Source organism: Sphaerodactylus townsendi, linkage group LG04 (genome assembly GCF_021028975.2).
Source record: "Sphaerodactylus townsendi isolate TG3544 linkage group LG04, MPM_Stown_v2.3, whole genome shotgun sequence".
Taxonomy (NCBI): domain Eukaryota; kingdom Metazoa; phylum Chordata; class Lepidosauria; order Squamata; family Sphaerodactylidae; genus Sphaerodactylus; species Sphaerodactylus townsendi.
In genome coordinates this window covers 40,301,228-40,312,717 of record NC_059428.1, presented here as the reverse complement: position 1 = coordinate 40,312,717, position 11,490 = coordinate 40,301,228, and the positions used below count along the sequence as shown (strand labels likewise).

General features: G+C 47.4%; 1 protein-coding gene and 1 long non-coding RNA gene across 2 annotated transcripts in view; one reads left to right on the top strand and one right to left on the bottom strand.

Moving 5' to 3' along the window:
- Positions 1 to 255: 255 nt before the first annotated feature.
- LOC125431011 lies at positions 256 to 3,064 on the bottom strand. The gene is made up of 2 exons (XR_007244268.1): positions 2,724 to 3,064; positions 256 to 1,917 (listed from the first exon to the last, which is right to left on the bottom strand). It is a non-coding gene; the product is annotated as an uncharacterized LOC125431011 (long non-coding RNA).
- Positions 3,065 to 3,187: 123 nt separating this feature from the next.
- ATP1B1 (ATPase Na+/K+ transporting subunit beta 1) overlaps positions 3,188 to 11,490 on the top strand; it is a 30,108-nt gene continuing 21,805 nt past the window's right edge. The window contains exons 1-2 of the mRNA XM_048493481.1: positions 3,188 to 3,650; positions 9,555 to 9,683. Of these exons, the coding sequence (XP_048349438.1) occupies positions 3,551 to 3,650; positions 9,555 to 9,683 (229 nt within the window). The 5' untranslated portion in view covers positions 3,188 to 3,550. The remainder of the gene's footprint in view (positions 3,651 to 9,554; positions 9,684 to 11,490) is intronic.

Sequence of the window (11,490 nt, the reverse complement as noted above, 5' to 3'; positions counted from 1 at the left end):
GACACGAGATAGGGCTCTGCCCCACAAGAAAGATCAAATCTTCCAGCAGTTCCATCACAATATCCTTTTCACCTTAAATCACGCCCCACTCTGAACTTTACATATGAATACTGGCAGGCCTGTGTTTACACAAATGCTGGCAGACCTGCTGCCATCTGGTATAATTTCAACTATCGGTATATATTACTTTCCCACCCCTCTATTGTCCAGGCCAGGGAAGTGGTTCAGAAAGAAATGGAGATGCATTCACAGACATGTAGAGGACTAGTATAATGTAAGAAAGTCAAACTGTACTGATAGTTGGCAAAAGTAGCCACAGATGGGCACAAAGAAAATATAGGTCTTTTTTTAAAAAAAGGAAAATCAGGCTGGTATTACATGAGTACAAAGTAGTATGTACTTTTGATTCTGAGGCTGAACACCTGGATGGATGAGAAAGAAACTGCCACCTCACCCACTGCTTTTAAAGAGCCAAACAGGAGGTGACTTTCACCCTGTACAATGTAGGTGGGAGCCACCCCTGCTAATGAAAGCTAGCTGGCCCAAGCCCCAGATGCAAGAGGCAGCACAGCCTGTTCTTCTTTTCTCCCCTTCTTTGGGGTTGAAGCCATGGGTATTGGATCCCCCCAAGTGAGGGCCCATGGAACCTGCCCCTGCTGTCCATATGCTAAGACAGCCCCTGAACACAACTGTATGAGCTGCTTCTGCATAAGGGCCAGCATGATGTATGCACTACCTGGTAAAACTTTCAGTGCTTTGAATTTAAGACAGCATTATTTGAGGAAGCTTCTAAAGATCTCTCTAGTCTTATGGGGTCCCAACATGTTCAATCAGGTTGTTAACTGGCTTTTATTAATGTAGTATTTTTTTGTACTTTGAAAAGTTTTTAACTTTTATTTATTGTATTTTAATGGTTTTATACTTGTAAGCTGCCCAGAGAGCTTTGGCTATGGATGATATAGAAATGAAATACGAAATAACCATTATTTCTGTAGAAAATTGTATTCTCTGTGCAAGTTCTCAGGTCACGAGAACAACACATGCACAATAAAATCATTCATAGCTATGAGCAGCTTTCCTCACTATCTGACCACTATGCTCTGTATGGATAGCTGCAGCACACTCTGAGAAATAAAACTGAGCATATATTCTCCAAGGTCAAACAGAAGCTTATGCATACTGGCTAGTTCCTTTCTGAATCTCTCTCCTTAGTTCCCCACTATCGTCCTCTCTGATCTTGGGCTGTTGCTACATCTCTGAGCTCAAATTCTTGGCCATGACCTTTTACAGATCTTTCCAGATGAAATATCACTTCCTCATTCCTACTTGCCTTCAAATACCTGCAAGTGTTCCAAATATGCAAATCCTAGAGGGCTGTGCTGACATGGACCTGGGTAGGTGATTGACATGAAGGATTCCATTCTTGTATCTGAATGTCACTAAGCAGGAGTGCAGCTGGAATCAGAACGGGGTGGGGGGAGAGGGAGGAGAGAAAGAAGACAGAGCCAGTGGGCGAGGGACATCCACAATCTGTCACTGCGTCAGAATGTTCTTCAAGGACCTTGCAGGCACATGGGCACAGGGAAACATTCCACAGGAACACACGAATCCGCCTTATACAGAATTAGACCATCAGTCCATCAAATTCAGAATTGTCCTTCCACAGGGTCTCAGACAGAGGTCTTTCTCGTCACCTTTTAACTGGATATGCCGGAGATTGGACCTTCTGAACGCCAAACAGATGTTCTACTGCTGAGCCAAGACCCCATTCCAAAAAAAGGAATGGTCTCGGATTAACAAAGCATGTCCACCTCTTGGTTCTTCAGTCTTGATTGTCACAACCATTGACAGTAGCCTGTGCGGCCCAAGGCCCACAAAACTTCCCTGGAAAGTTGTTTCTCAAGTCAGCATTGAGTACTACAAGAAGCAGAATGCAAATTCATTAAAATTGTGAGGGAGCCACCCACTCCCATATCTCGCTCCAGCAATGTGGAGTCCTATAGCTGCCAGCCATTCAGCTGAAGCCAGGGTTACCTGCCCCAAGACTGGACCCTTTCCCACAGAAGGAGGAAAAAAGGACTAGCAAGAAGTCGACCCAGGAAAGAGCACTGTCAGGAGAAGAAACGTGCAGGCATGATGCTGCAAGCAGACAAGCCCCCCCCCCCCCTCCCCTTCTGTTGGCGGCATCTCAGAGGAGAACGGGAGAGAAGGGCGGGGAAGCACAAGAGCAAGGAAGATTTGGCCAAGCGGCGTCTTTGGGTCTGGCCTGAAGGGCATCTCCTTGCGCGGCCCCCTTCACCATGCTGTCGAAGCCTTCGCTCAGATCACTTGGCGACGCAGCAGGGCCCTGGAAACAAAAGCGAACGGCCCTCGGAAGCGCGCCGGGTGGCAGGCAGTACCAGCAGGAACGGAACCTACCGGTTCTCTCTGTGTTACGCCCACCTTTGAGCATCCCCTCTGCACGCCGGCGTTTCCAAAATGAGCAAATGTTCTTTTTTAAAAAACCTTAATTGGGGGGCGGTCGCCCAGGAGAACTGAGCCGTTGCAACCTTTCGGCGTGCTCTCCACGATCCCCCCCGCCTCGTAAGCAGCGTGCACAGGCGCCTCTCTCGGTGGCAGCGCCGTCTGTAGCGGGCCGCTTCTCCGCTCCTCTCCCGCTACCCTCACCCGGTGCCCGCCTGGTGATTCGCAGGGCTTGCACCGCCAGCTCCGCTCCTACCTACCAACTGCGCCGGTGTTTATCTGCAAGGCGAGTTGCGGAGACAGGCGGCCGGGGAGGCCAGGCTCTCGCTCCCAACCCGCCACACTATATACCCACTCCCCCCCTTCTCTTTTCATCTGCAGGGCTCAGCTCTGCCGCCCGCCCGCCTTGGAGCGAAGGGAAGGGCAGGTGGATGCTGCCGCGTGGCTGCCGCGGGCGCGCGCCCCTGCCTTGCAAAAGCCGCCACGAGCAGGTGCCTCGACCAAGTGGGGGGGGGGGGAGGAGGCGCAGAGGGCAGGCAGGCAGGCAGGCGAAGCCCCCCGGGTGACACGCGCCGCCGAGCCTCTTGCCCTTGTCGTCTCCCAGCCCCGCCAAAAGCCATGCCCACCCCGCTGGCAAGCCGAAGGCCTCATTGGCTACCGGCATTTTGGGGGGCGGAGCTCTTCCCGCGAGTTGGGCAATATAGCCAGCATGAGTGGGAGGGGACAGAGCTAATTGTCCTCCGTGGGCAGACCAGGTTGGCTTTCTTTCTCCCCACCCCTCGGCTTGCCTTTCTCCCGACCCCCCACCGCTTGCTTCTTCACCGGCCTCCTTGGAAGCGGGGCTCGCCAGCCTAGACGGACAGACACGTGAGGCCCTCCCGGCCAGGATTATTTTCCGCACACCTGTTTCAGGGTGGGACCAAGAAGGGCTTGCTGCTGTGCCCAGCGGGAGCGTCGGCAGGCGGGGGTAGCTGGAGGCGCTCCGAAGGCTGTGAGCTTGTCCAGGCGGCAGAAGGCTCTTTCTTGCCCTCCCCACACCCGGCACCGCATCTGCAAAGGCTGCCTGTCGTGACCCCGACCTTCGCTCATGGCGCACGGGAAAGCCAAGGAAGGGGATGGCAACTGGAAGAAATTCATCTGGAATTCCGAGAAGAAGGAGTTTCTCGGGAGGACCGGAGGCAGCTGGTGTGAGTAGCTTCCCTCGCTTTTTCTCCCCACGCTCTCCTCTAGAGAAAGAGCTGCTCCGAGTCCCAGCGGGACAGGTCCTTTGCATCCGCGCAAGAGCCGGGGATCCGGGCGCCTGCTGGGACCGAGGCGGCGGTCCGTGGTTGGCGCGATGCTTCGCCCTTCGAAAGTCTCGATCGCCTGACCAACTTTCGATCCGGGACGGGCGGGGTGGCGAGGACTGGATTAACAGTCATTAGGCTTTAGGGTCGCCCGCTGGCTGCACTGGCTGGCTGGCCGGGGCGGGCAGCCGCGTGTCTGCGTGTGTAGGATTAAAAATGCACGCCAAGGAGGGGGGGGGGGGGAAATAAGTGCGAGGTGCTTGAGTGGAAAGCCGGCCGGCTTTGCCTAGGTGGGGTCGCTTGGCCAGCAGAGAGACTCCTGGTTTTCGCCCCCGCCCGCCTTTTTTATGGGGTCGCCAACGGACAGAAAGACCGGCACTACCCGTGCATTTTGCCAAAGGGGCTCGACGTTGCTAAGGCCGGCGGCTTCCCTACGGACGCTTGAGCTGGCTTAGACGGCAGGCGAGGGAGGGAGGCTCCGGTGGCTGCACGCGTTCGGGTCTGGCGGGGGGCGGCCTGCTGCTGCCGCCTTGGCGCTGGGAAAGAGCGGCTCGATGCCCTCGCTTTTTTCCCCCGCCTGCAAAGGTCGCGTTGAAGGGCGCTGATGTAGTCGGATCCGAGTCGTGACTGCGGCCGGGCTGGAGTGGGTGGGGAGAGGGGGAGCCCGCCGCCGCCGCCTCCTCCTCCTCCTCCTCCTCCAGCAGTGAAGCAGCTACTGCGGCTGCCCGAGCGACGTTTGGGGAGGCACCATGCGGGGTGGGGGGGGGAGGACACGGGTGCTCTGCTTCTGGAGACGGCGCTGGATGCATGCCAGAGATCCTTGCCCCTCCCCACATCCCCCCCAATTGCCATTGTGGGGAAAGGGTCGGGAGAGTTGTGGGAATGCAGTCTGGGGAGGCTGGCCAACTCCAAAGGGTTAATAATGCATCACAGCTCAAGGTTAGTCAAGGTGACACCTTCCGAACAAGAAGTGACTGGAGAGGATTGGGGTCCCTGGGGAAGATGGGTGGGGTGTGCCGCCACGGAAAACCATGAGCTGAGGAGGCGTCTTCTAGGTGGGCTACCTAAGACCTGGAGAGGAATTCTGTTCTTTCCCAGTTGCACCTTTCTGTAGTTGTAGAGGAGGCCCAAGTGAGTGGCAGGAGTAGGAGAGAGAAAAGTCAGGTGGGAGAGGAGAGAAGGAGGTTCAGGAATAACAAAGTCCTTGAAGGCTGTCTCCTAGCAACTAAATGCAACTAGCATGAGACTGAGGTTCAGGGCACAAAAACCCAATTTTCTTATTGCTTCCCTTCCCTCTTCCCCTTTCTAGTCTTGGATCCACACCCCATCCCAACAGCAGGACCCAAAGCGCCATGCTCTGCATTGCACAGGCTAAGTCCAATCATTGAGGTACCAACATAACCCATTTTGTTTTCCTCCTTCATATTTGATCTGGGTCTCTGCCTCCATGCTGTCTACGCAGCAGACGGCTCATATGCTTTCCAAAACATGACTTTTCATAATGCTGCAGATGCCAGAATATAACAGTCTTTGATTTCTGGCCCTAACTTGTCTGAGGAGCTACCTTTCTTTTGATGGGGTTCAGCAAACAAGAAATGTGCAGTTTCCCTCATTAATGACGGACCCCCCCAATCCCATAGGAGAGCACGAAACATGCCTGGGGCCTTCTGCCTTGAATGTATTAGAAATGGCTGCCCTTGAAGGAAAGGGTAGAATGTCCTTGAGCTCTTACCTTTGCTGGAATTTTAGTAGACAGTCTTGTGTCTCTCTCTAGATCACTGCATCAAAAAGCATGCCACTTATCTAGAGCTTTCCATTCCCTTCTAAACTATTCGTGCAGATTTAGAAACATTTAACAATAAGCAAGGTCAAAGCGGCAAATGACTCTGAGAAGCGGGGGTAATTGATTGCGCTTAATGATAAAAAATGAATATGTTTAGTAATCGCTGGTTTATAAATGGTACTCTTGTGTGGGGAAGGAGAAAAATAGCAGAAATATATTTGAAATGATTTGAATGTTGGCATGGGACCCTCTTTAGCTTGGCACTCCTCTACTCAGTGCCCTCTTTTGGGTGCCACACCTGGAAGTTTCCTGGTTTGGAGCCATGGCTAGAATCTGCATGAAAGGCAGGAAATGATTTCCCATCTGATCTCAGATGGATGAAGTCCACTGAGTGAGAGTGACAGTAGATGTGTCAGAGTTCCACATGGGAGCAAGGCACAAGATCCTTTCTTTAAAGAAATTACACAGGAGTCTTTAAAAACGGGATGTAATCTTTGAGGTGCTCCCAGACTCCTGTGTAATTTTACTACAAGAGACTATCAGTGAAATCCTGAGCAGAGTTACTTCAGTGAAACCCTGTTGATTTCAGCAAGTTTAGATGGGCAAAACTCTCCTAGAATTACACCCAGTGATAGGATTCAGCAGGTTTGCACCACTTCAGCAGAACCGGTTGTTAAAATGGTGCTTGTATACAACCAGTTGTTAGATTATTTGAATCCCACCACTGATTACACTGTATGTACTTTAAACAAGACATCACATAGCTGGTTGCTAGAAGGACAGTGAGTTGACTTTTTTCAGAACAGCTTGAACAACTACGGATCCGATCCATCTTTTAGAAAGCATATTGTCCTTTTAATTATCTTTCTTTGTATTAGAATCTATTCCTTCCGTAGTGCACTAGAGACTGCCTCCCTCAAAATGGGGAGTGGTTGTTTAACATCCTTCTTGAAAATTTGGTTTACTCATATGTCGCCCTTGCTGTTCCAGAGCTCTTCTTTTGATAATACCCCCTCTTCAAACCCACACTACACCTTCCTTGCCGTCAGCAGGTTCCTCTTTATCTCATTACAACAGCACCTCCTATGATTGTACTCTGGAAAAAATGTCCAAATCTCTTGGACGTCATGGTATTTGCCTACCGCTGCCTGGTAACCAAAGAGTGTGTTAACCCTGAGAGTGCTAAAACATTTGTGAGTTTAGCTGCAATGTGTAACCTCTCTTGTCTCTCTCGTCCCCTCTGGAGGGGAAATGTCTATTTTAATAGATTTTCTTCTTTCACTAACATGTCTGTCAATAGCTAGAACTCTTCTTGGCCGGCCTCTGTTCCATTTTGAGTTGCTTCACACCAATATTTATTCAAAAAGTTACCAGGAGCTCTTTGGAACACATACCCCTTTTATCATGCTTTGTTGCTGTGGTCTTATCACCATAGAGAAAAACTGGGCAGAGGGTACTTTCTAGAAGGCTGTCTGGTAACACCTAGTACAGCCTATTACTATACAGCTAGTCAGGAGACATCATCCTTGTAAACCAGTAACTGATATAACCAGATTTCAAAGAGTGTTTAGTTCATTGGGATCAGCCATGTTAATAGTTTTCTCCTTCCTTTAAACAAAACTCTTAATCGCTTATGTAATGTGTACACTAATCTGATTTCTATGCTGGGTAGCCAGAATGTAGTTTTATTCATGCACTTTGTAAGATTACTGTTTCCTACTTCTTGTTCTTGGAAGTCACGCATCAAAGTCTGAGTGTTGTATGAGAATTAATACTTAGGTATGATTGGAGAAGAGACACTGATGCTGTGGAGGTGGGTCATGCATGGCGATTTGTTGAGATATATCGTAGATCTGTGTGCTTTCATCTTCACCCATGGGTGTGACTTCCATGAGTAAGCACATTTACTTAATAGTGAAGCCCAGTTCATACTGGTCTGAAGATCCTCTAAGTAATGCCGGAGCTTTCATTCCCTACACGTGTGTACATTATGTGTCATTGGGATCTTCATGTATAAGTATCCTATCTATAAAATACATCCACATTCTCTTGTGGCAGAAGAATCACGTGTAATGGTCATGCAGATTTAATTGTACATATTATGATTTACATATGATACACTAAGTGGGGTACAGGTGAGATTTACAAGTTCAAGGCTTGTGTTTCAAGAAAGACCTTGAATCCCATCAATAATATATAAGAATGTAGCCCAGCATTCTTCTTCCAGCACTGACCCATTAGCTATCCCAAGGAAGCTTTGGCTACAAAGGCAACAGTCTTCCTCTGTTTTATGTCTCCAGCACTTGCTGTCCGGAGGTATATTACTTACATGTATATTTTGGGCTTGACTGTCATCAATATGTCAATTGCACCCACCTCTATATTTCGTTATCCAAATCTCCCGATGGTGCTGTGGAAGTCTTGGATCATTGCTTTTCCACCGTACTTAAATTAACAATTTTAACAAATTGAAACTAAGTCCTGATGAGACAGAAGTCTTGCTAGTTGGAAAGGCAGCGCTCTCGAAGGACAGTGTGCTTTCCACCTTCAGTCAGGTTCAGCTGACTCTTTCAGACTCAGTCAGGAGCTTGGGGGTTATATTGGATCCAGCATCAGTGCTGGAGGAGCAAGTTAATGCAGCTGCAAAAAACACTCTTTACTTACGAGTATCTTTGTTTACTTCAAGATGCCCCCCTACATTGGCCCAGTTTATCTGACCACCTGCATCCATGCCACAATAACAATGAGATTAGATTTATGTTATATTCTCTATGTAGGTCTCCCCTCGAAGTTAACTTGGAAACTCCTTTTGGTGCAGAATTCCATAGCTCAGTTATTATTAGGAGCATGCATATCAGTCCCATTCTGCAGCCACTTCACTGGTTGGAGTTACTGGGTATTAGGGATCAAAAAGAAGAAGAGTTTGAATTTATACCTCACTTTTCTCAACTATAAGGAGTCTCAAAATGGCTTACAAACTCCTTCCCTTCCTCTCCCACAACAGATACCTTATGAGGTAAGTGGGCTAAGAGAGTTCTGAGATAACTGTGACTGGCCAAAGATCGCCCAGCAGGCTTCATGTTTGGGTGTGGGGAAACATACCTGGTTCACCAGATTAGAGTCCACCATTCTTACCCACTACATGACACTGGCTCTAGTGATCAAAAAGCCCTTTGTGACTTTGAAACTTAATATCTGTGTGACTGCCTCCACCATCATAGCTTATCTTATCTGAGCAGGGCCTTCTACAGAGGCCATCTTGCAAATGATAAGATCAACACTGCCCATATATGTGCATTTTCTGTTGTGGATTCCATCTTATGATAGGCCTCCTTGATGAGGTAATGAAGGCTCTCATTCTTCTGGCATTTCACACGTTGTGCAAAATTGAATTATTCAGGAGGGCATTTTTACAAAGGCAATAAGGCTTTATTATAATGGAATTGTTTCAGGAAGGGTTCTTTAATAAAAAGAGATATGTGCTACTGTATACAGTATGTACTATCTGTTGCTATATGTATTATCCTATTTTGTACTTTCTGCACTGTTTGATATACCATATTAATACTTACGCTGTGTTTTAGGTTTGTCCCATGTTTTTAACTTGGTCTTAATTTCTTCAATCCTACTTCTATTACATTGCTTATCGAATGCCCTATCTTAACTACTCCATTGATTTCCACTGTATAATCCACCTTGAATCTCAGTGAGAAAGGCAAGCTATAAATAATGTCAATAAATAAATATGTATCATGGCCTTTAATAGAATCATGTTCTATTAATTAGTCTAACTGGTTAGGGAAGTAGCTTTCTGTGTTTACTAAACTGAATGGATTACAGTTTCTTGTCTGTTTTGTTTAGTTTGGGTGGAGTGCACTTATTGAGTGTAGTGTATTTCTCCGTTTTGTTATAAGTCATTTGAATTTCTGTCTCATCCTGTTTTGAGTTTATAATCTTGAAGCTGGCCTAGTGCATAACTAGCAATGCTTACTTGATTGTGTATTTTTTTTCTCTTGTCACAGTTAAGATCATTCTCTTCTATGTGATCTTCTACGGCTGCTTGGCAGGTATCTTCGTTGGGACCATTCAAGTCATGCTTCTCACAGTCAGTGAATTCGAGCCAAAATATCAGGACCGAGTAGCACCTCCAGGTAATAATGAGGACAGAGAGGTAACAAGAGTGGCATATTTTGCCTTTGGGTCACTTGTGGGATCTAGAGCTACAGCAATTGACTTTTGACTGCTTCTTTCCAGAGTTTATGGCCTTTCTCTTAGCTTAAAAGGTTGATCAGTTATGAATGACAAGCTATTTAAACCCTCCATGTATTGTCTTCTGCCACATTTTTATTTTACTCTCTAAGGAGCTCAGAGCAACATCTGTGAGTTAGGCTAGTAGTGTAAAATAGTTTTGACCAAGACCAGCTGTTTAGCTTCATAACTTCATGAGTATTTGAGCTTGGATTTTCTACATCCAAATCCAGTACTCTACTTCATTGGACTTCGGGAAACACAAGTGTGTAAGTGTCCTACCCTTGTGTGAGTCATACCAGTGGTAATGACACCTCTTACTTTCTTTTTAATTGTTCCCTCTAGTGACCCATACAGTCAGGTGATAGCCCTTTCCGTCCACTAGGGGGCAGGTTCTTTTTCTGAAGAGGGCAATATTGGCTGGGGCCAGTCTAGAGAGCAACCGTCACATCCTGTCTTGCTTTTGTGTTCAACTTAAGAAGAGGAAAGAAGACATAATCAAATGCAGAGATAGACAAAGATCTTTACTTAGAACAGTTCAGTAGTTGAGGTACCTTAAGGAAATGTAATTTTTCTCACACTGCAAGCCATTTCTGCTGGAATACTCTTTTTTGCACAGCTGTTTATGGTGTCCTCTTTTGCATCCGAGGATAAATATTACTGCCATCATCATAATATCACGTGATACTTTCTTACATGAAACATTTTGGCTATGGTGGCTTTTCTGTATTTTACACCCTTGCCACTTATTGAAGGGTAAATTAGTTGTTACCACCAGGTAAATAACATGGTTAAAGTGGGTTTCAGTTGCTGTTAGTACCGTATTAACTCATAAGTAAGTTCAAACAACGTATAAAATACTCTACAGAACTGGTCCGGTCCATATCCAGAGGCTTTTCAGTTTATGTTAGATGGGGAAATGTTGGTGTTTTTGACAGTGATGCTCCCTTCTGAATCTCCCAATAATGTGGAAGGGCAAGTCAGGCAATGCAGGTCAGAAAAAGCTTTGCTGTTTAAAGGCTGCATCTTAAAAAGAAGTTGGGACGATAGAAGGAGGAACTCTCCCCCCCCCCCCCACCAGCTCCTCTTGTGGAAGGCCCAAGAGCAAGCTGGAGGAGAGAATGCGCTGCTTTGCTCCTCCTCATTGGTTGCACCATCTCCAGGCTGGCATAGGATGCTGCCATGCCCATTCTGTTCCTTGCCATCCTGAGCACAGTGTGGCTGATGAGGAGGAGCCCAGCTTTGGCCTGCAAGCCCAGACATGGTGCTGTCAACGAGACGAAGCATGATGGTGCTCAGCTTTGTCTTCCTTGACTGGGCATACAGTATGAAGCCAGATACCTCTGTATTTACACTCTTCCCCACCAACTGGACTAATAGTGTCATCCTAAGCAGAGTTGCACCTTCCTAATCCGAGTGCTTTTAGTGGGCTGTAATTCTGCTGAGGATTGCAGTGTAAGCCAGATCTGTCTTTTGCATCTTAATTTCACAGGGCAATGGTGGCTGCTTTAAAGCTGAATAGATGTGTTAGTTCATATGGAAGGAAGTGCTTGTGTTTCGTGCTTTTGAATTTGTGACTAGCCTCATAATGATTTACTTCAGCAAAAGACACCCGCCCGTAGGCTAGTCTTCTCTGCCTATGAACAGCCAGGCTGATCTGACCCTTCACCAGCTTACCTGGTTTGCTCCATCTGGTTTCTGTTGCTTTCC